This window comes from Pseudonaja textilis, chromosome 5 (genome assembly GCF_049901715.1).
Source record: "Pseudonaja textilis isolate UNSWEBS1 chromosome 5, rPseTex1.2, whole genome shotgun sequence".
NCBI lineage: Eukaryota > Metazoa > Chordata > Lepidosauria > Squamata > Elapidae > Pseudonaja > Pseudonaja textilis.
This window is the reverse complement of record NC_141994.1, coordinates 45575942-45600479: the sequence shown is the minus strand read 5'-3', so window position 1 is coordinate 45600479 and position 24538 is coordinate 45575942. Positions and strand designations below refer to the sequence as shown.

Below are 24538 nucleotides of genomic sequence, written 5' to 3'. Positions count from 1 at the left end.
AAAAATATTCTAACTTAAGCCATTATATAAAAAATTTCATTGTTGAGTCACTAAGTTCATCATACTTTTTTCTTTAAAACATCAAATCACCTCTATGTCTTTATGGATCCATCCTTGGAATAGGTAACATACAAATAATCTTTTAAATTATGGTATTCCATCGTTACTTTTCCCCAGGATACTCACCCAGTATATGGATTTAAAGGTAAACATTATATGGTTTTTCTTAAACTAAAGTTGAGGAAATATTATTACTAAATAATTGTCACAAAAAATGTAACAGTGCAGTTATTTGAATTACTCATATTCCTTTATTATTGTTCAAAGAATGCTATCTGAATATCCATCACAATTCCACAATGAGAAGTTTCAAGATGTCAAGGGGCCTTCACAACACAGAAATTGCCTTGATTGTGGTCTTGGATAACCTGTAGGGAGACTTAGGGAATTGGAACCCTCCCGATCCTTCTTGTTTTCCTAGCAACATTCAATATCATTGACCATAGTATCAATAGTATCTCTAAGGGACTGAAGTGAGGGCCATTACAGTGGTTCTTCTTCTTTCTGAAGAGATAATTCCAGTAGCATCTTGGAAACCTTACTTCTAAGATGATACTATTTCTGCCCTCCAGAATTTCTCCCATTTGCTTATGATAAATAATTACTAGCTTTGAACTGATTTTATCAGTGGAAAAGAGGCTTGTGTTTGGAGACACAGCCTGTTCACTATCTTTTTGGCAGCATAGTATAGCTATTAATTGGGAGCCTTCCATCATTACATATGAAAAACATTGATGACCCAACCTTGATAGATACATTTTCTATCTCTTTCCCACTTCAGAGTTTGCTGTCATTCACTCAATGAAACAAGATAGTTTAAAACTATGGACCACGGTATCCTTCTAGACCAGCGGTGTCAAACTTTCATTGAGGACTGCATCAGGATTGTGTTTGACCTCGGGGGGGGTGGGGGAGACACGGGATGGTTGTGGCCAACTCGACATCATTCATGTTGGGGGCAGCCCAAGTGCTCTGTCTGTGAAAATGGGCACCTGAGCTCCATTTTTGGCTAAGAGGGCCTCCTGCAAGCCTCTGCCAGCGAAAGCGGAGCTGAGGAGGGCCACATGTAGCCCTCCTGAGCTCCCATTTCACTGGCAGAGGCACCGTGGGTCAATCCTTCATTGTTTCCAGGGCGGTCCCGTGGGCCAGATCTAAGCACCCCGTGGGCTGGATCAGGTCCCTGGGCTTTGAGTTTGACACTTCTGTTCTAGACTATTTCCAGGGGATAATTCACAAAACCGATTATCTGAACTCCACAGAATTCAATGACATTCTCTGCACACAGTGCTTTTGGGCTCCAGTTCCTATGCCTTACTATCATCAGCAAAGACTAAGTAATAGTCATTTCTGCTAGCTAGCTCACAAAGCCATAGGAAAGCTTTCACCCTCATCCAATGTCATGTTGTTCTTCTGAAGTTTTGAATGACAAATCTAAAAGTGTTGTGGACGGCCGGCAGCTAGCAGAGTTGGCAGCAGATTCGGACAGTGAGGACTTTGGGGGGGAACATGGGCCAGTCCTGGAGGCTGAAGAAGGCTCAGACCCTCGAGGGCTCTGCGTCAGAGGCAGAGATGGGGTCAGGGCAGTTTGGCAATGATCAACTGCCTGTGGAGTCGGACAGCAGTGAGACGGGGGAGCAGCTGGAGCCGGTTCCCAGCCTGTGCATGCACAGAGCTGCCAAAAGAAAAGAACAATTACGAACTAAGGGTTGATGAGGGAATAAAGCTGCAGGTGGACAGTGAATGGCCCCTCCCATAGGGTTTAAAAGAGGAACAAAAAGGGAGGGGGCTTTTGCAGGAAACAATTCATTCATTGCAGCCATGTGAAGATCTGTCTGTGTATCACAGAGACTCTTTGCCAAGTCTGTCATCAGCACTGTGGTTGAAAATATTTACTTGGTAGCTCTCCAAACTAGATAAGGTCTGTGCTCTTAATTACACCTTGAAAGACTGTTTCCCAGGCCTTTGGCTGAATATGAATGCAAGAAATTCAACTTCGTTTAATAAAAGGGGTTTTGCCAGGACAAAGAGTCTGATTAATGCTTTCTGGGGAAGCCTAGGTCAGAACAAAAAGGTGGCATTGGGTGAAAGGCTCTGCCCCCGTGATTCTGGAGAGATGGGAACCATAGAATATGTACTTGTTAATTGTTCCATTGATAAAGACATTAAAATAAGATTTATATCCTGTCTGATCAGCAGTTATCCTATTTGCTTAGATCTGACCTATGCTCAGATGCTACTTATAGATGAATTGCTATTTATTACATTGCATACAGCTAGATTTTGTGCACATTAATCTGCCAGACATTCACAGTTCACGTTTCTGCTACATAGGTATATTTTATGTAACTTGAATATTACCACAATTAGTATAATTTTAGTAAGTAACTCATTTATAACCTTGACAGATTGTTTCTTTTGAATTTATTAACATCAGGTGCAAGTAACCAGGGTTAGGTGTTGAGTTCAAATCACTAACATTTTATTACTTGCTACCTATACACATAATAAATAATTTGTGCTTCAGGAGAGCAAAGTTCTTGGTCCCAGTTTATTAACAAATTATTAGAAGAATTTCTACCAGTAGTGCATAGCCAATGAATTTTCAATTCACTAGCTTTCATTTTGGAAATATTTCAAACATACCAATAACATAACTTTCTTCAACCTTCTTAAAATGTATTCAAATTGCAGAGATGTTATTTGTGTTTCCTAACTTTTTATCCCTTACTTTAAAAAAATACTATCTAGACTTTGATTTACAAAGTACAGAGATTTATATTTTTCTTTGAATGATCTGCTCAAGCTGCTACATTATTAAAATTACTCTCAAGTACCCATTCAAAAGTAATTCCTACTGAACTGCAATTCCCACCTACTGTACCAAGGACAGTTCATCTGTTGCTTCTGCCAGCTTCCCTACCCTCAAATAAGCCTGCAATTTGACAGCTGTTGCTGTTTTCCATGGTTTGCTGACAAAATAATAGCTTCAATCTCTTTAGTACTGGAACCAGAGACCATCTGCTTCTTTCAATAAACTATGGGGCACAAATTTCCACACAAAGTACTCTCTGACTTTGACTGAAAGGATCATTTATTAAAATAAAGCATCCTAACCTTTGTCCCATATCTAATATTATTTATGCATCAAACAGTTCTACTTAAGAAATACCATTAATTTTAATCAGGGACAAGTATCCACTGCCTACTATATTAAATGAGTTGCATGACCTCCTCCTTCATCAATTCCACATATTGAGATAATCTGCCAGTATAGCTACTTGGTAGTGCTAGTGTCCGTATGGAAGCAGCACCATTATTTTATTTATCTGCAAATGTCAGGGAAGAACACTTGTATTTGTCATGATGTCACAGAATTTGTTCTCACTACTGACAAGGTATTTTGGGCCTGACTGCTGGGCTGTGGGGAAAAAAAGCCTAAGGCAGCTCCAGAGCCATGATGCACAAAAGAATTCCTTTGTGTTTGCACTCTTGGATGAGGCTGGGCTAGCCTTTGCTGCAAAAAAAATATATCAAAAAATCAAAAAGCAGCCTCTGAGTTCCTGTACAGCTTCTCTTGCAAAGCCTTGCCTCTGGAAGTGCCTCCTGCAAAGCCACTATTTGTGAGGCTTTGCCAGAGGCACTTTCAGGACAAGGCTTCCTAGAAGTGCTTCCAACATGAGCTGCAGAATGTGCCTTCAGAAGTCTGTATCCCTCTAACTTCCTCCAGTTAAGCCACCATCCAGAACAGCACTTCCCACACAAAACTCCAACTTTGCCTGGGGATCTGCTAGCAGCTCTCCACCTTCTCCCACCAATGGGGATCCCACTGTTTGCCTCAATGCTTCTTCCACAGCTCGGTCTGGCAAGCTCCCTTTGCAGGCAAAGCTATGCTGCCCTGTCATGCTCACTGTGTACATCCCAGGCCTGGACCCTTGCCAAACATCTGGATACTGGGCCAGAAGCAGGAGGAGGAAAAAGATGGCAAAGTTAGGTGTAGGCAGTGGGGAGGAGCACTATAACTAACCATAATCTCATATAAACCCCACTCTCTTTGAAATGTTAGGTTAAAGCTGCCATGTCTTTTTTTTCTAGAATCACACAACTGTAGAGGACAAATGTACAATCCCAGGAAAATACTAGATAGACACTAGTTTTGCAACTTGAAGCAGCTTTTTGATATTGAACCTAAAGCACATTATAACTCTGATATTGGCAATATATGCTGTTTCTAAAGAAATATACAGTACAGCTTTTGCTTATTCTCTTTTTAAAAGATCTTGTAGTGTAATAAATATTACCAACATATGATATTCCAATTCAGCTGACCCATGTTCCATCTTGGAAATCTTTATGGTTCTTCAAGTCCAGAAAGCAACATGCGTATATAACATAACACTTTCATCCTAGCAGTTTCATTATAAATTGCATAACTAAGGAATTATGCTGGCATTTGCTTTATTTATGTATTAATTTATTTGTAAGAGTTATATTACTTCATTAGTTCAACTCCCTATCTTTTCTAACAGCCATTGGCAAAGTAGACTGAGCTGACAAATGGCAATTGGCTAAAGTCATCCAATAAGCTGTCTTATTTAAGGTTGGTCTTCAACCAGGGTTTCTCAGTCTAACATCTTAATGATTTCCTAACTATTTTTTTGTGTTTATGGAAAAAATCAACATGGATTTTTTATATTACCCGAGAAATCTTTTTGCCAAACAGCAGGTTAACAGTGTATTCAATAAATTTATTTATCAAATTTTAAAATCTCCCATCTTCATCACAGAGGGACTCTAGTTAAAACAAATTGTTAAAAACCACACAAAACAATACACACAGAGACAATTTCAAAAAAGCAATCACTATTAAAAATTCATTAAAAGGCATGGGGAGGGCTTTCAGGGTATTAACCAGCTCACAACTGTGTGTTTGCCTGTCCACATTCTGTATTGGCTGAAGCTTCTGGATCCTTTTCAAGGGTAGTCGTAGGTAGAATGCATTGCAAACGGGAGGCAGGCAGGGCATGAGTGATGGAATGGAAAGCTATCCTATCCAGGAAAGGTTGTAACTGGCATACAACAGGAAGTTGCAGAATAACTTCCCAATAAAATCCAGCACTTTTACATGACACCATAGAATGTCTAACCTCGTGTATTTTAATTATTTTACTTTTAAGTGTTAGGCATATCTAGCTAGAAGATAAAACTCAAAAATATTAGTTTTATTTATTAAATTTATATGCTGTCCATCCCACATTGCAGCAACTCTGGCCTGGCATAAATCTGAGAAATCATAACAAATACAAAGCCTAAGTAGAGTAGCTACTAAACATAATTACAAAACACACAAATCTACTGGGACTTTGACTATGTTTAAACTAAGCAATGGGGGACACAACAGGGTTCAATAAAACTGTGGTAAGATGGAGTGGATATAGGTTGATGGCTCCTCTGTATTTGGGACTTTACCATTTTTGGACTTGGATGGGATAGCACTACCCCAGACAGACTTGGTGCATCATTAATAGATCCTTGTGAACTCATGACTCAATAAACAGGTGGCAGTCATGGCTAGGAAGGCTTTTGCTTAACTTTGGGTTATATGCCAGTTATGCTCCTTCCTGGATCAAGGAGCTCTCCTTTCACCACACATGCCGTGATAACCTCCCAGATGGACTACTGCAATATGCTCTACATCAGGGAACTCCAACCTTTTGGACCTCAGGGACCACCAAATTCATAATTTTAAATCCTGTGGACCACTAGTATGCCACACGCTTAAGTGCCTGGACTCCCACTGACGGGATGGGGCCCTTCAGGCACTTAGCTTGGCTGCCTGTTTCTGCAACTTTAAATACTCAAAGAGTCATTTGGACTCGTTTCCCACAGAAAACAAAACACCAGGATCTCTCATCTCTCTCTTTCCCTCTCCCCCCTCTCTCTCTGTCTTGTCTCACTCTTCCCCCGCTTCTGTGTCTTGTCTTTCTCTCTCTCTCTCTTTCTCTCTCTCTTGTCTCTCTTCCCCCTCCTCTCTCTTTCCCTCTCCCCCCTTTCTCCCTTTTCTCCCTCTTTCGCTCTCTCTCTCTGTGTCATCTCTCTCCCCCACTTTCTCCCTTTCTCCCTCTCTCTGTCTTCTCTCTCCCCCCCGCCCCGTCCTTGGAGGTGGGGTGGGAAGGAACCTCTGAACCGGTGCTGGGTGGTGGGAATCTGATGTCTGGAGGCCGATGAGCCACGTGCTGAAGAACAGGCGGCTGGCGGGGAAGTGGGGCAATCCTGCAATCACCCTAGCAAACCTGTGTTGTGGCTGCTGCCTCCTGCCTCCACGCATCAAGGAGGCTGAGCAACAGTGGGAAGAGCGCAGACCTCCTGAGATGCAGGAAGCAGCTGCCAGCGATGCCCTCAGGTGAAGATGTTGCGAGGGGGATGCTTAACTCCTCCCCTCAGGAGCCACAAAGCGCTCACCGCCCCTCTGGCACCCACCAAGCCTTCTCCTTCCTGCTGGGTGTGTGAGCGCTTCTGGCAAGGAAGAGAAGCATGGTGGGAGGAGGCTTGGCAGCTGCCAGGGGAGGGGTGCGGGAAATTGCGCCCTTCCCTTGCAGGCCAGGGAATACCCGGGAAGGGCTCTGATGCTGCAATCTCCTGCGTGCTACCCTCCCTCCCCGCATGCATAAGTCTATCCGCTGCCGGTATCACCCGTTTGCAGACACAGATGCGCTGTGGACCACAAAAAAATTCTCACGGACCACCAGTGGTCTGCTGACTACTGGTTGGCAACCTCTGCTCTACATGAAGTGTTGAAGAGTATGGGAACTGCAACTGGTAGGCAGAATGCAGCAGCACAAGCTGTTTTGGGTGTTCTTAGGGTGCTGCATGTAAGACTGCTCCCACACAAGCTGCACTGGATGTCAGTTTGCTTCTGGGTCCAATTTAAGGTGTTGGCTATTACCTGTGAAGCTCTTCATCTACCTGTCCACCTGGCTAGACAGGTAGGTATGCTGCGTATCAGTCAAGAAATTTCAACTGATGGGATGTAGGAGGTGGGTCTTCTAAGCTACTATCCCAGCTCTCTGGAACACCTTAGCCCCAGAGAAGAGACAAGCCCCCATTCTTTTGGCTTTTCAAAAGAGTGTTAAGACCTGGCTTTGTCAAGTGGCACAGAGGGTCTAAGAGTAAGATGCAATCTTGACAATGGCTGGTGGCTTGAGGACACTCATGCTGCCTTGTTAACCTTTTTAGCCTTTTGAATTTTTTACTCTTTTCAGTCTTTAAGCTCTGTCTTGGGAGAGGTAGTGGCTTTTCTAAGAACTGGAAATTAGAATAATTAGAATAATAAGGGGAGGGAAGGGGGAGAGAGAAAAAACCAGAGAGAAAGAAAGAGAGCTAAAGCTGAGGTAAAAGAGCCAACACATATTGTGGGTGTTAAGAGTGCCTGCACTTCCTATTCCAGCAGTAGGAAACTCGATAGATCAGCCTATCTAAGATGTACTTCAGCACAGGGATAGATGCAGGCTCAGGATCAGAAATCAAAGCATCAGAGCCAAAACTATCACCAAGTCTTATGAACTGGGCTGATGAAGGAGGCAGAAGGCTCCCAGAGATAGTAAAGAAAGCAGAGGCAAGCAATGCACTAAGAACTAGGAAGCATCAACTGAAGCAACTAGTGGTGGCAACTGTTCAGCAGATAAGATCCTTACACAGTAACACCCAAGGCTTCCAGACCACATTAATGATACCTTAGTTGAATCTTTCATCTCTCTATAGAACATTGGAATGGATGATATATTGGGGAAACGTAAGCCCTGATAGTCCAATCTTGCTAGGCCTAGGGAAAGGTAGGAAACCTACCAGAAGTTAATCAAACAAGCTGCTATTTATTCACAATCCTCTTCAAGAACACACACAAAAAGAATGAGGCACCATAAAGCTATGAGTGAAGATACCATATGACATAGAAATGGCACCCAACCTGGCAGGAACAGAGAGAAGGGAAGAAAGAGCCAATCACGCTTGGGATCCTCAGCCTTCAACACAATATGTGATAAGGAGGAATCCCATATCCTGTAAGCAAATGAAGGAGAGAGTTATATAAGGCATCCAAGGCTTAGACTTTGTGGAATTTTGAAGAAAAGGAAATCATCTTCTAAGGACTGCCCAAGCCACACATTCACATCAAAGAAAGTTCAATGTGACTTTTTTCTAATGATACTTAATGGATCAAATGCTACCAACATCTAGCACTATTGAACCAGTAGCAGTATTGATTTCCAAATCAGTTGCTTCAAAGAGAGAAGGGAGGTAACTGCAAATCCAATGGAGCATACAACAGAAAGAGCTCTAAAAGCAGTACTCAAAGAAGTAGCCCTGAGAATTGGAGACAGAATTGCAGGTATCTCATATATTGCCTGAGCTATAATAGTTTGGACACATAGCCTTTCATAAATTCAAACAGAAGCCAAATGTCTAAGAAAAGACATCAGCAGAGCTCATGGAACAAATATCTACAGAGTACTTATAATCTGCAATCAGATTCATGGCTTCTGGCATGCTAGCTACATAGATTGGTGACTCAAGCGTTGGGAGGTAAGCCATCAGTAATGATACTACTAAGTCCTTCTTTTGGGAGAAAGAAACAGTATTTTGGAACATTATTGACAGAGTCCTAGTAGAAAACAAGGACAAAAAGAAAACTTGCCCCCATTTTTTGAAGAAATAGAGCAGGTACAAAATAACATTAGCTTTATCCTTAGTCTAGAACATGGGTGTCAAACTCATGGCGTCACGTTGCTGTTACATGAGGTTTTCGTAGTATTTTTTCCCTTTGCAGAGCTGGGGTGGGTGTGGCCTGTGCATGACGCATACAGCCCTTGGGCCGCCAGTTTGACATCCCTGGTCTGGAGACCCCCAAACGTTTTTTAGACAAAAAGTATAGAAACAATCATTGGAGCTTCCACGCCTGCTAAAACACACATAACATCAAGAAAGCAGACAAGAATCAAGGAAAAAACATTGCCCAAATCAATACCATCACTTCCAAGGTAGGTGGATGTCTACAATTTTTTGGCAAACCTGAGAACACATGTGCAATGATAGATGGGTGTTTGAAATAGTCCTGGGATAGTCCAGAAAATAGTCCAGTCTCCAAAGTGTTTTAATTTTAAAAATGTGTATTATTTACAAATAATGCAAAAAAATTTAAAAGTACTTTAAATTAATCTTTTTCTTTTGCTACTTGATTAAAGCCATACTATTACATGATAACAGTTAAGATATCAGGCTAGAAACCAGGAGACCATGTGTTTAGGCACAAAGCCTCTTGCGTGACTGTGGGCCATCACTTTCTCTCAGTCTTAGGGAAAAGACAATAGCAAATCACTTCTGAAAGACCTTGCCAAGAAAACTGTAGGGACTTGTCCAGATGAATGTCTAAGTGAATGCTAAATCAAATAATTCCCATGGATTAAAAAACACATTCAATAATATGTAAGAAAACATGACAACAGCTTTCATTTGACTATTAACATACATTTGTATTAATGTAAAAGCTTTAGACACAAAATTTACCAGGTTTTGTGCAAAGAAAATGTGTAAAAAATTAAATATTAGCATTTTTAGAAATTTGTTTACAAGGAAAATGCTACAAATACATAAGGAACAGGATTTTTTTTCCATGAGTCCACAAGTCCAGCAAAGTTTTTCAATATGAATGAGCTGGCTTCCTTCTATGGCATTCTCCAACTTTTATAGTTCGATTAATTTGTAGAAATTCAAAGTTTCCCAATAATGCAAATATAAATGTAGTTGCAGCTACATTTAAATTTTAATTATTTGTCTTTATCAGTAACTTCTGACTTTGAACTACTTACATAATTTTTCATAGCATTCTGCTTTTCTCCTCAACTTAGTCCCGTATTGACAACAATGAAAATACTGAAAATAGTAATAACCTAAATCCCATTGCACTAACCCATTTTTAAAAGGACAGAACTATTAGTGTTCAGATAGATAGTAGTGGTTATATTAGTTTCTCAACCTTTGCATTGTCCTAGGAAAAATAGCAATGACAATTCAATTTTCCAATATGAATTTAACACTACATTTATACTAGTAGGTATGAATCTTACCACAATTAAAGATACCAAGCAGTAGTCCTCTGGCTATACTGTCATGAACACACATTCCATAATTATTACTATTACACTTTCGATTTACATACATACATGAGTGAAAAGAAAAGAGCAATCATTGCTAGACTTTATATTTAATTAAATGACGCTGACTCCATCCATGCTGATTTTCTAGAAGTCCTTCAAAATTTGGTTGTGCCATCAGGTCTGGGTAACCCAGAAAACTGGTGAGATACAGTAATTACATTGTTATTGACATCTGGTCTTTGTCTAATATTTCTCTTATTACCTTGACCATCCATCAACTGCAAAAGGCAGCTTTACCTGGAACAGTTTACATCCTGCAATGATATTTTTAACATCATCACAAAACATCTGTCTACCCAGGTCCTTGGGAAGGACTCAATAGGTCGATAAAACCAACCAAATCCAATCTAAACAGCCAGTGGACTGTGCAATGAACCATAATAATAATTATAATTTTGCATATACAGTTTTTAGCCATGTTGTTACCTGGTGTCACTTGTTTTGTGAGAAGTGTGGCCATATAAAGTTGGCAAATAAATAAATAAATTTAAAATAACAAAAATGTATAATTAAGAGATGTCACACTCAAAAGCAAACCAGCAAATACACAGTAAATCTAATTTTCCTAGCCAAAGAAAGAAAAAAATGTCTCAGCATGAATGGAAGAAACTACTTACAGTCCAGAATAGCAATCTCTTAAAATTTCTTAAGATCTCTTAAAATGTGCAATGAAAATCTCTTTATTTCTAAACCATAAACTATCGAGACAAGCTAAGAAACAGCTAGAGCATTAAAATCTCCCATTCACCTTTTGTGGCAAACAACATTTTGACAGTTCAAAAGTTTAGAAGTCTTTGAAAGTTTGCCTTTATTATGTCAAGATGTAAGAACTCATTTGCATTATCTGATTTTTAAATATATTCTCTGGTCTCTCTTCCATTCTGGAAATTATCTGGATAGACCTAGAATCTGAAAAAAGTGTACAAGAAAGCAAGCTAACATTGCAGATCAATGAATGTTTGGAATTTTAAAAACCCAATCGGGGCAGGATTCTACCGGTTCTGTAGAACGGGTAGCTCTGAAGAGCAGCAGACACAGAACCAGTTCTGTGTCTGCTGCTGTTTTGGCCCACCCATCAGCCCAGGCTCTTACCTGTCCTTTATTTCCTGTTTTTTCATCCTCAGCTGCTTTGTGTGGCACAGCTGCGGTTGAAAAGGCAGGAAAAAAGTGCTTTCAAATGCTGCGCACCCGTGCACAGCAGCGCTGCTCAGCTGTCCAGGTAGCTCAGAAGTTTGTTAATTGCACACGCGCACAGTGTGTGTCATGCGCACATGTGCATGAAGCGCGCCTATGTGCGTGACATATAGCCAGTGAACCGGTAGTTACACCAGTTGGATCCCACCCCTGAACCCAACCCTTTGGAGAAGAAAAGGTAAAGCATGTGGCTGTATACACACAGACTCACAAAGTCACCCAGGCTTAATTTCAAGTAATTAAAAATGCAAAATCATCCTCAAATGACAGTATTAAATAGAAACTAGTTGAAGTAAGTCCTTTGAAAATCTAAAGGTATCTTCTGGCAACTAATTTGCTTTTCTTTCCAATCTTCATATCTGATCTAAACTTTAACTTATAAAATGCACTTCTTTCAGAGTTTTACCAATTGAAAGAAAAAAGTGTGGAGGAATACGGAAAATGTTTTTAATATGCCAACAGCAAATGCTTCTTTGTAGTATCGGATTATTAAGACCAGTTAAGTGACTCCCATTAACTAAACTTGGCTGATCCTAAACCCTAAGCAGGACCATTCCTGGCTACTATTGTGAGACCAAGAATTTACAGAGCTGCAAGGTAAACTAAGAAGTGAAAAAAACATCTTGGAAGTAGGCAATGGCAATCATATCTATACTTTTTTTGAGGAGTACAGGTAGTCCTTGACTTACAACAGTTCATCTGGTGACTGTTCAAAGTTACAATGACACTGAAAAAAATGACTTATGGCCATTTTCCACACAACCATTACAGCATCCCCATGGTCACATGATCAAGACGCTTGGAAACTGATTCATATTTATAATGGTTGCAATGTCCTGGTCATGTGATCAACTTTTGCGACCTTCTGACAAGCCAAGTCAAGTCAGATTCACTTAACAACTCTGTTAATATGGTAACTTAACAACTGCAGTGATTCACTTAACAATTATGGCAAGGATGATCATAAAATGGGGCAAAATTCACTTATCTCACTTAGATCTCACAAAAATTTTGGGCTCAATTGTGGTTATAAGATGAGGATTACCTGTACAGTTATCATATCATATGGTCATATCATTATCATATCACAGGAACAAAAATTCAACATGATCAAAAAGGAAATGTTATCTTTTACAAGAATTAAACCCAGCAATATCATTTGTTTAAGGAAATGCATAATCTAATAAGAATACAATAATCACAGCATAAAACGATTCTATGAATTTCAACCCAAAATAATTTTGAATAATGTGAAATTATGAAATTGGCTCATATAAACAATCCATAAAATTACAGTGGCACAAATATGTTTAAGACATGGCAAAAGAAGAAAATTAGAATGCAATAAATATCATCACAGTTGTAAAAGACACATTTGATCGTTGATATAGAGTACTCACCATCTCTTTAGCTATTTCCACAGCTTCTTGCAGCCCATAAAGCCTGCCACAGACTAGGTAAATCCCATTGGCCCAGAGGATACAGCCCTCATGGACCCAAAATTCATTGCTATCAAGAGGTAGTTCAGGAATTTGTAGCTCCAACTCGGGACTACCTTCAGAAGTAGGTATGGGGGGTTTAGAGTCTGAAGAAGTATTTTCACCAACACTGCCACTCTCAGTGGTTGCTTTTTTACAAGCAGTGCCTCTAGAAAGTGACCGAGAAGCCCCAGCACAGTCCTCAGAGCGATGTCGTCTTTTAAAACGTGGGTGGGCAGCCAGGCTTCTCTGTTCTTTCTGCTCTTGTTCCTCCTCTTCTTCCTCTGTGTCAGTCTTGGAACCATTAGAAAGACTTTTATGTCGTACTTTGATCTTGTTTTGCATCTCTGTGGACTTCTTAGGAGGGGGATTCTTAGGCAGTGTGGCTGCATAATCTTGCGGATAGAAAGGTCCAAAGAGATCACCCATGTTGCGGTAGCTGGCCCATTTGCCACAAAGGCAACAGACTAGATGGCCCATAACAGATGACTCTGTTACAACAGGACCTTGTAGCATAAAAGAGGAAGTAGGCAGTACTTTACTCTCAGCGTTGCTAGGAGGTGGCGTTGATGACCTCTGTCCTTTTCGACCTCTCATCAATTTATTCTGCTCTTCTTCTTCTGCATTAATTATTGTGCATACAGCACCTAGCTCGCATTTGTTTACCACATGAATGTAAGGGAAAAAAGATTTATTCCTAGTATCAGTTTTATCAAGAGACTGAATAGCATATTTTAGTTTGATTTCTGGTTCTTGAGGCTCCACAATGGGAGCAGCTCGTCTTGGTTTCCGTTTTCGTGGCTGTGCTGTAGTTTTCCTCCTCTCTCTTCGCTGTCTCTTAGGTTTTGGTTCGCCGTCTACTGCCTCCTCCGATAGCTGCACTGCTTCTGGCACTAATGGAAGCGGTAATTGTTGCTGCTTCTTTTGCTTGTTTACACTACCGATAGGTCTTCCTTTTTTCTTACCAGAAGGGAAATATCCCTTTGGTGGAAAGGGATCTGACTTGGGTGTCATAATGGTACCTCCATCTTTTTCTTCTGGCTTTACATTTGTTTCAGGAGCCAAAATATTGGTTGGCTGAATTGATTTTGATTCAGAAAAATTTACAGATCCATCTATTCTTCCTTGACCAAAAGATTTCTGCGAAGATGCTGGAATCAAGACAGCCACTGAACTGTCCTTGCCAACAGTGGCATGTTCAGAAACCTCTTTTTTCACAATCTCATCTCTATCATCATGCCAATCTTCAGAAGATATTGTCCGAGAAATTTCATTGGTCAGTACTTGATTTTCTCGATCTAACACTTCTACTTTTATATTTTCTTCGCCTACTTCATGATTGACAATATTCCCACTCTCTGGGCGGCCACTCTTTAGAGACAGAATATCATCAAGAGTGACTGCATCTGCACCAGTCTCAGCACAATTTGAAGATGCACTCCTCCTAACACTGGGAGAGGTGATTTTTTGAACAATAGCTTCCAACTTTAATCCACGACCCTTTCGTGGGGGAAGAATTTTTGTTTTAGCTGGGCTTGTGATGGAAACACCGGAACAGTTTCGATTATCAGGACTTGGAAGATTCCTAGATGATTCTCCTTTTGAGAATGATCTGCCAATATCTTGGTTTTGAGAGGAATGGGCATAAGAATTGAGAGTTTTATCAACTCCATCCTTTGATGAAGGGAATATGCGTCCTTTGTCATCAATCCCACTAGTTTTCATTTCCTGCAACTGCCTCTTGCTTGGAATAGGAGAAATGAATGAGCGGACTCGTCTTCTCATTATTAAAGGATTTTGAGGAGATTGATCTTCTTGGCCAGGAATTCTTACCATGGCATTAGCAGATTTAAGTACATCACCAACATCATCTCGCCTATGTGTATCACTATTTTGTGAAATAAATCTCTTCTGACTTGTCCCTAGAGAGCCACTGTTCTTTCCAGGAGTTAACTGACGGGAAAGATCCCAACCTGATTCATGTTGCTGAATCTTTTGATTCATGTGTTTAATTTCCAAACACTTATTTTGATGAGTGCTTTCTCCCCCCAACAAACAACGGTTGGTTTCTTGGCACCCCACATCATGGTAAGAACCAGAATGGAGATACATCATTCCATCCTTGTCATTTTTTAAAGGACTCCTTACTCTATCTAAGAATTGTTGCTGTCTTGGGCTCTTTCTAGCTGTCTCCTGCCTATGTTGAGCTGCAGCAATTACACCCTGAGCAGAATTGCTACTCCAATCTTTATAATCCTCTTGTTGTTGATGGTATAGCTGTCTTTTATAGTGATACTGGGAATTCAGTCCTTGGTTGGGATCACCATAAACATGGGATCGGGAATTACCATGATATGCTGAAGCCAAAGATGAACTTTCAGAATTTGAAGAGAAAGAAGTATGTAAGGAACTCCGGTTGACCCTGTCAGAAAGCACCATATGTGGATTCATCTGATGAAGATCTGTCCCTGGACCTCTGTTTCTTCCAGGTGACATCTTTAACTTATCTGCCAGATCATGAAATTGAGAGGGGGATTTACCTCTCATTCCTTCTCGGCTGCTTCCTATTCTGCTAGGTCCTCGTCTCATCTGTGTTGTTCGGCTATCCTGTTGTAGCAGGTAGTCTGATGCAGAATCAAGTGTTGCAGCTCCAGGGCTAGCATTCCCTCGGTAAGATTCATGTTTAAAACTGGCATGGTGACAATGATCTCCCGATTTTTTGTTGTTGAGGCTGGCAGAAGTCTTAGGTTCAAAATCCTCCTCCTTAATCTGCCCACTGTGAGACTTTAGTTTGGCTTCTATGGCTACGAGGCCACCAGGGAGGATGACTGACTGATTTAAACCAGAAGTCAGACGGTCACTTCTTCCACTCCTGCCATCAGTACTTATATGCCCTCCAGAATGTGGCCCAGAATCTCTAGCAATCTGCCTCAAAGGTGATATATCACAAATAACTGATCTTCTCTCGGAGACTCCTCCAGCTTCATGAGCTGTAGAATCTAAGTCAAACTTTCTAGGTATAGGATAATCTACCAAATTTATCTGTTTTATCTCGGCTGTATTGCCACTTAATTTTCTATCCCAGTGTCCCCAGTGTGAACCTTCCATAAGAGATCCAATACTTTTATTTAAAAGGCCTCTGTTACTTAGTTCATTTGTTTGATTAACCAGAACATTGGGTCTCATGCTACCTTCTAAACTTCCACTGATTCCATGCTGATCTTGGGCATTTCTAGAATATCTCCTGTCAGGATGATGGTGATAGCCTTGCAGAACTTCCTGCAATAGACTGGGAAATTTTTCATTCCTGCCCTTTCGCTCACTATGCATTGAAAACTCTTTATCCTGGCCTGAAGGATATTGTGAAAAGGTACCAGAAGTTCTTTGCATATTAACCCCAATACTATCTTTGAAACTGTACCTCAAGCTAGCAGGGGATTTAGAAGGCTCTGTTCTGCTTGAGAAACTAGAGCCAATAGCAGCATGACCAGGTGGATTGTTTCCATCTTCATTATGATTAGTGCTGCTGTCCCCAGCTCTGCTTCCTTTATTTCCGCCTTGTGACTCTTGCTGAGCTCCTACAAGACCAGTCTCTTTCACTGCAGAGGCAGAAGGCAATGCTTGAGCACTTGTAGAAGCATCATCTTGTTGGGATTTATCCTGTCCACTTGATTTTTCCACTCTTCCTGACATAGCTTCTCTGGAGACTATCACGCCAACTGTCTTTTCATTGATCTTTGGGGGGACCTCCACAGAAATCAAGGCCTCTTTTCCATCAGGAGGGGAGGATGCTTCTTCCTCAACTGCAGAGCTGGTAGTGATTTTTGCAGGTTCATTTTGAGATGGCTGTGCTGGTGATGACTGAGATTTCTCTAAATTACCCCCCTTATAAGTGGTGTCAGAACTGGTGCTCTGACCACTCAATTGTCTCACCCTTTCTCCTTGATCTTCTGAACTACTGGAACAGCCACCATCAATGGACTCTGCTAGTGGAGACTTAAGCTGTTCTTCTGCCTGAGAGGAACCTTCTGAGTTTGTACAGCTCTCTGTTTTTTTTGATGATTTTTTTGAGCTTTTCTTCTGGGGCACCAAAGCATCTGAGAGTAACATGTGCTGAACTGTATTGGGAAGATTAGCTACTTGACTACTCAGGGCACTTAAACTGCTTAGTCCTGGATCTGTAAGTCTTTTTTCCTGCAAGCCTTCAAGCCCAAATCCTTTGAACCCTGCACCCTGAGCACTGGGACTTGGCATCATGGAAGGTGTTGGACTAAGCTGAGGCATCATTTGTAAAATGCGGTTTCTAGAGGCTACTGGAATGTTGCTTTGTCCACACTGAAGATTCTCACCACTTGGCATGAGAGGAGATGGTGTGGAACTGCAGCTTGGAGATTGAACCACAGAGGCAGCTGGTGACGGGTTAGATATAGGACTAAAATTCTGATGGAACTGCATGGGTGATCTTACAGGGACCTCAGCTTGATTGTACTGTCCCACTTGACTTTGAAGAGACAATTTGGAAGCAGTATTTGAATACTGCATTACATGTTGCGAAGGAGCCTGCTGTTGTTGTGCCTGTTGTCCTTGTCCTTGTGCCTGTTGAGTCCCTTGGGTCAACTTTGACTGCTCAAAGTTTTTCATTGGCTGTGTCTGAAAGCTATAATTTGACTGAGTCCCGTAAGCTTGTGCACTTGAACCTACAACAAGTCCTTCATACTGTGAACCAGCATTCACAGTATAATTACCATCATAGTTCTGTCCAGATTGACCAAAACGTTGAGGAGAAGGAAATGAAGAAGAGGAAGAAACAGGAGGTTGATAGTGCTGACTATACTGACCTATTCTTAATGGATAGCTAGAAGTAGATGAAGGCAGATTTGAAGGGCGTTGAATTGACTGCAAATGAGGTGTGTTAGAGGCAGATTGGTTGGAGGCCTGTGGTAAAGGCTGATGAGATTGATAAAGCTGCTGCCTCATTTGCTGCGCTTGTTGCTGTTGTTGGCTAGATGCTGGCTGCTGGTACTGAGCAGTGCCTGGGGAGAAAGGACCAGTATAGTCCTGCTGATAATGTGTTACTCCACTAAGTGACGAGTGTTGTGTTTGAAACTGGTTCACGTGACTTTCACTTCCATACTGACTCCCAAAGCTGCTGCCTTGAGGTGGTCCATAGCTCTGTACTGGTCCAGAAGGCCTACGCTGAGGAAGCTGTTGTCCTCCTGCTGCTGAAGGATCCTTGCTGGATGCCATATAATAGAATTCTCCTGCTTCTTTTCTGAAACCTTGATAACTCTGATGTCCAGAGCTTTCACTACCCATAGATGCAGAGTTTCCTGTTGTTTCACGACGTCCACTAGTACTGCCACCTCCTCCAAAGCTCTGAAACATCTGAGCTTGCTGGCGAGTGCTAAATTCCTCTAGCCGGGATGCACCATGTACTTCCTGTGGGTAGTTCTGTTGGTTTCCGTGGTAACTGCTCTGCTCCCGAAAGGACTGCATGCTGTTCAGCTGCGGATTGACAGCTTAACAGCCTGCCTGAAAGAGAAAAAAGATAAATAAATGAGCACAACTGTTCACGTCTCCCAAGTCACAGAAATATACATATTATCAACTAACTGACCTAGTACTGTTTTCCCCCTCAGGACATTAAGAGCATGAATTTCTGCTATGGAAACAGAATAGGAGGACAATTACTGTATTTTATAAGAACATTTTAGAAGATTGTTTTTATTAGTTATTTTCCACCTATTACATGTTAGAACTGCTGTGACAGATATCAGAATGACCCCGACCCCAAAAGCAATTCCATATTGCTTACAATAATGTTACAGCAGAGGATATTTGAACTGGAAAAACTTTGAAATAGTTTTAAAATATTTATCTGGTTTGAAAACATATCTATGGTGTGAAAAATACAGAACGTGCATCATATTAATCAAGGAGCAAATACCATGTTCTATGAAGTGAATTACAACTCCAGAAAAATAATCACCAGGTTGAGCATAACTTAAAATTACAAGTAAGACATCACCAATGATGCTTTTGGATTTTATAAAAGATTCCTATATTCCCATTTTTCGCTGTCCCAAAATTCAAACAATAATTTCACATAAACAGCAATATTAATATTTGTACACATTCATCACCTCGCATAGTTAAAAATCTGAATATAAAATTTAAGCAAAACAAATTTAATGTAAAATAGCTGGATACTCCCACTGTGACTCTAAATATTTAATTCAGGTTATGTCTATCTTCAAATATATGAATGCAGTCTGATTTAAGCATATGTTTATCAAAAACTATAATTTGTTTTAAATTACTAAAGCTGAGGCAAGTACTAAACAATTAAAATTGTTCTAAGACTTGCTAGTGAAACCAAATCAAATAACTAAATAAACCAATTAATTTACTTCCTCAACAATCTTTAGAGACCAGAACTTGACTAAATTTGGCTGATTCCAGAAGCTAAGAGTGTTAATACTTGGATAGGAGATGTTTGAGAATTCCAGAGCTATCGACTACGATAATATATGCTTTTGAACGTTGGTGTTGGAGAAGACTCCTGAGAATAGCATGGAGAACCAAGAAAACAAGCAAATGGGTTATCAAACAAATAAATGCAGAATTCTCACTTAAAGTACAAATGACCAAGCTCAAATTAACCTACTTTGAGCACATTATGCAAAGATGTAGTTCTTTTGAGAAAGTTCCAACGTTAGGAAAAATAGAAGGAAAGACAAGAGGGCCAGTAGCAAAATGAATAGTCTTGGTTACAATGGCAATAGGTACTCCACAAGTAGATTGGAAAAACCAAGTTTGGAAAAATTGTAGTGGTGAAAAATCTCGTCTATGTGGTAACTAACAGTTGAAATGATTTGATGACATAGAATAGGGCAAGAGTAAAACAGTAAAAATATATTCTAGAAGAAGGCATTAGCAAACTCTTTTAAGTAATTTTGCCAATAACTTTGAATGGATAGTTACCTGGAATTAAGCTCACCTTTACACAACAATATGATAACAAATATATCTGAAAAAATATTGATAGACTAGAAAATGAATAAACTACATCTCTGAAGAGGTGTTATAAAGCTTATGAAATTGCAATTGAGATGAGTAGTAGTATTGGGTAATACAGGTAGTAGTTAATTTATAACCATCTATTTAGTGACCATTTAAAGTTATAACGGCTCTGAAAAATGGCACTTACAACAATCGTAGTATCCCCATGGCATATGATCAAAATTCGAGATTGGAAACCAGCATGTATGGATGACAGTTGTAGCATCCCGGGAATCTTGTGATTGACATTTATGACCTTCCCAGCTGGGTTCTGACAAGGAAAGTCAATGGAAGAAGCTGAACTCGCATAGCAACTGCAGTGATTCACTTAACTGCAGTGATTTGCTTAACAAACATGGGAAAAAGTGTTGTAAAATCGGGAGTGAGTCACTTAAAAACTGCCTTGCAGAAACATCTGCAGAAACAATTTTGATCACCGCATAAGTTGAAGACTATCTACCTAGACTACCCTACTATTTGCTTAACAAACATGGGAAAAAGTGTTGTAAAATCGGGAGTGAGTCACTTAAAAACTGCCTTGCAGAAACATCTGCAGAAACAATTTTGATCACCGCATAAGTTGAAGACTATCTACCTAGACTACCCATCTATCAGTTATACTATAAAGCAAAAATATGTAGATTTGGTCATATTTACTTTACCTTTTGAGTGAAATAAATTTTACATACATTTTTAGTTTCCTGTAAAATTTGTGGAGTAATTTATTTAAATGAACTCTTAAAAAAATAAAAAATAAAAAGCTATATTCTCTTCCTGTTATAGAAACCAGTTTTCTGGAAGATTTTCTGTAAAAAACATTTATAACATTGATATATATAACCACATGACACAGTTGATTACAGGAGTATTTCCCACAGAAGCCACACTCCAAAAGAAGAGAACTTCTATTGACTTCTCTGAGTACAGGTGTACTACAGGTAGTCCTTGACTTACAACTGGTCATTTAACAACCATTCATAGTGAAGACAGCTCAGAAAGGATGCTATACTTCTTCAGTCCAGAGAATATACATGGGGTGGGGGAGGGGAGAGCATGGATGGGAAGGGAACTCTTATGGTAGGCTGCAGAAATTAAGCTCATATCCTTTATATCTGAGCTCTGTTCCTGTACCCAACCAATGTTCCCTTCTGCGCATGGGGGGAGCCGCCTTGCTTCTATTAGCTGGCAGCTCTTTCACTTTGCTTCCTTAATGACCGCAATTGGGAAAGCTTTGATTATGGTCATTGGAGTGAAATGTATGAAGAAATTGTAAGCAGCTATTTGAGAAAATAAAAATGTGGATGGCCAGTTTATCATTAAAAACACTACACAATAGAGCCTACATCTATACTCTGACACTTTCGCTCAGAGAAAAATATGTGATTCCTCCCACCCACCTTCTTCAATCCTTGATGTGAAACCAAAAAAAAAGGCTTGGCTTAAAATTATCTAGTCAGCTTTATTGTGTAAGAAGGCTCAAAACCAAATCTTCCCAGTCAGTGTTAATCCAACATTTTTACTAACCTAATACATGATGAGTGATTGTAACTGTGACCAATGACAGCTGTAGTGTAATATATGGAAGGTCTCAAATAGCAGAAAGCTACAAGTCTGTGGGAAAAGCTATACTTTGCTTCCATTCAGACTTTGGGTAAAGTCACATAAATTATGAAAGACAAATCTTATCTACTGTGTCTACTAAAGTGTTCTAGGAAATCTATGAATTTAAGAAGTTGCATAAAATATGCCACATCTATTTTACACAGTTTAAGAGTTCTGGTCTAAGTCCAGCAAATTAGTCCATCTAAACAAATTAAAGTTTAAAATGAATTAAATTACATTATGAGAAATAGAAGGACCCAACGAAGAGCCTTACATCTTCTATCCACAATAACATTCTACCTTTTTTTTACCTTATATGTTCAAAATGAATATTCAAGTTGGCTTTCAATTTAAATGTTATATATAAAGAGCATAATAAAAATAAGTTATATCATAATAAAGTCATTTATCAAATTCATTTACAGGTCATCCTCACTTAACAACCATTCATTCAGCAATTGTTCAAATTTATGATAGTGATGAACAAGTGGTATTTATGTCTGGTCCTTGTACTTACATTGCATGTAATCATGTGATCATATTCTGGGAACACAATTATGTTGCAGCATCCTGTGGTCACATGATCAGAAATTTGCTGACTTCCTACAAGCAAAGTCAATAGGGAAGCTGGCAAGAAATTGTGATCATATGACATCTTTGTTTAACCACCTGCAGTGATTCATTTCACAACTGAAGTGTCAGAATTTCCATCGGTAAATGGCACAATCATTGATGTTGCATTTTATGATCCTATTGCTTATCAATGGAAATTCCAGTTCCAATTACCTCCATTAAGTGTTTCATTGTTGGAATAATATATTTGAATTGTTATAAGCAGCTAAGGCTAGAGTTAAAACACTAGAAGTATAATATAGATTTGAACAAATAAATAATACTTCCCAAAGTTACAATAGACTGCATAATTTTATTTCAAAAATTCAGCAGTAAGAAGATAAAAGCAACAAGACTGTTTGAGGTTTTAACATTTGTAATCAGCACATTTGTATACAGATCACATTTTTCGCAAGTAAAATATATGAAACCTAAACATCACTACTCCCCTCACACATACACACACACTGATGTACTTTATCCAATACAACTAGTAGCTGCTATTGACTTTTTTGCATTACTGCTTTAAATGGTGATATTCTTGCAGTTACTATTGTTTATTGAAATGTCAATTTAACATGGCTGCTTTTATCACTGTTGCTACTGCTCAGAAAAACACTTTACCATTCTCCCAATAGTCTATTATCAGTGACACTGTTTTTCCTGAAGGAATAAAAAGGTGGAAAAGAAGATGCAGGAAGAAGAGCAATAATAAAGGTGAGATAAAAAAAAATTAACAAACTTGAGAAAGCAAAAGAAAAAAAAAGAAGGAAAGGGGAAGACAGGGACTAGAAGGAAGTGATTACAATTGATGAAGAGAAATCAGAAAAGTACATGTTAGCTTTTAGGGAAATCTCACTAGCTTACCTCACACATGCTACGACAAATTAGAATACAAGAGTTGGTGTAATGTGTAAACTGCAATACCAAGCCAGAAAAGAAAGGGACAACAAAAACAAATTAGAGACAGCACTTGTGGATAAATGAGAATTCCACATCAACATATTGGCTGATTTTGATCTACAAAATGCTTCATCTCCCAAACTGGAAGGTTTATCCACTGCAATATTTCTTTATGCAACCAATGTTGCAACTACCTCAATAATCTTAACTAGCTTCAGCAAAGATAATTTTCTTACTTTGGTCTATTGCTGTATAGAGGAGCAACTATAAATGATCAAAAACCAAAGGTTGATTTCCTTTATCAAGAGGCCTGTCAGTCATGCATGGTTAATTAATACACATGGAATTATTCTTTAGTTTTTGATAGAAATATAATGTGGATTAAGTTTTAGACATCAACTCCATCAAAAACAAAAGCACTTCAGGTTTCTTGGAAGCAACCAAAGCATCTGGCCCATCTGGAGCAGACAAAACATGCCTGAGTTGATTATGTGCCACTGTTGTGAAATAGGTAGGCCAAATTTTACTGGGAATGTTGCAAATATGAAATCCAAATTTCCCAATCCTTCACATACAGGTAGTCCTCAACTATCCAAAGTTAAGAGCCTCAGAAAGAGTGTTTTACCACCTGTCATAAAACATCACACACCCCTCATATGACTGCAGTTCAGATACTTGGTAGTTGGTTTACATTTACAACTGGTTGCTAAATGATCTGTGATCATCAGAAAGTCAATGGGGAAGCCAACAGGGAAGGTTGCAAACACAGAGGAGGGGGCTGAAATCCCTTGGTGAGCTCCATGAGCCAAAATCATGAAGATTTCAGCTCCATTCCTGCAGTCCCATGAAAGTTTTCTCTTCTGTGCATGGAGGAAATACTTTGGTGAGCTGCAGGAATGTTTCGGAGTGAAAGGGCTGCCTGCCAGAAGGATTTCAGATACACATAAAGCTGAAATCCTTGCAGTAAGCAGCCTTTTTCTCCATCCATTTAACAATCTGGGAGATTTCTTAAGAACTGCAAATGGGAGTTCTGAGATTATGGCCACTGCACAAAGTACTTAAACGATTGTCTTACTAATGACCAGTTCCCTCAATAACAGAGATTCCAGTACCAACTGTGGTTATAAGTCAAATATTACTATGACAATAAAAATAATTTACGAACTACTTAGTTATGTAGTAACTAAAACATCAGAAAAAATATCTTAAAAGTATTGCAATGAACAAAAGTGATCCAGTAAACAAGGGTTCACTCTACATAGGCAAAATCCAGAGAATACAAACAGAAACATGTATTATTATACAGATGAAAAATTACAAATATAAAATATCCAGCAACATATATTTTTTAGGAAAATTTAAGAGGTATCTATGAACTAACCTCAGAGACCCTGGCTGGCATAGTGATTAGGGCTGCAG

At 39.6% G+C, this 24538-nt stretch overlaps 1 protein-coding gene across 8 annotated transcripts in view; it reads right to left on the bottom strand.

Annotated features, from left to right (window-relative positions):
• Positions 1-24538, bottom strand: part of TCF20 (transcription factor 20) — a 166039-nt gene that overhangs the window by 14273 nt on the left and 127228 nt on the right. For 7 of the 8 annotated variants that reach the window (XR_015743870.1, XM_087934706.1, XM_087934708.1 and 4 more), the window contains one exon: positions 12863-18472. Coding sequence is in view for 7 of the 8 variants with exons in the window: in XM_087934706.1 (XP_087790832.1) it covers positions 12863-18436 (5574 nt within the window). In the remaining variant the exon portion in view is untranslated. Of the gene's footprint in view, positions 1-12862; positions 18473-20150; positions 20274-24538 lie in introns of those variants that run through there. The other variant, XM_087934707.1, reaches the window with a different exon arrangement.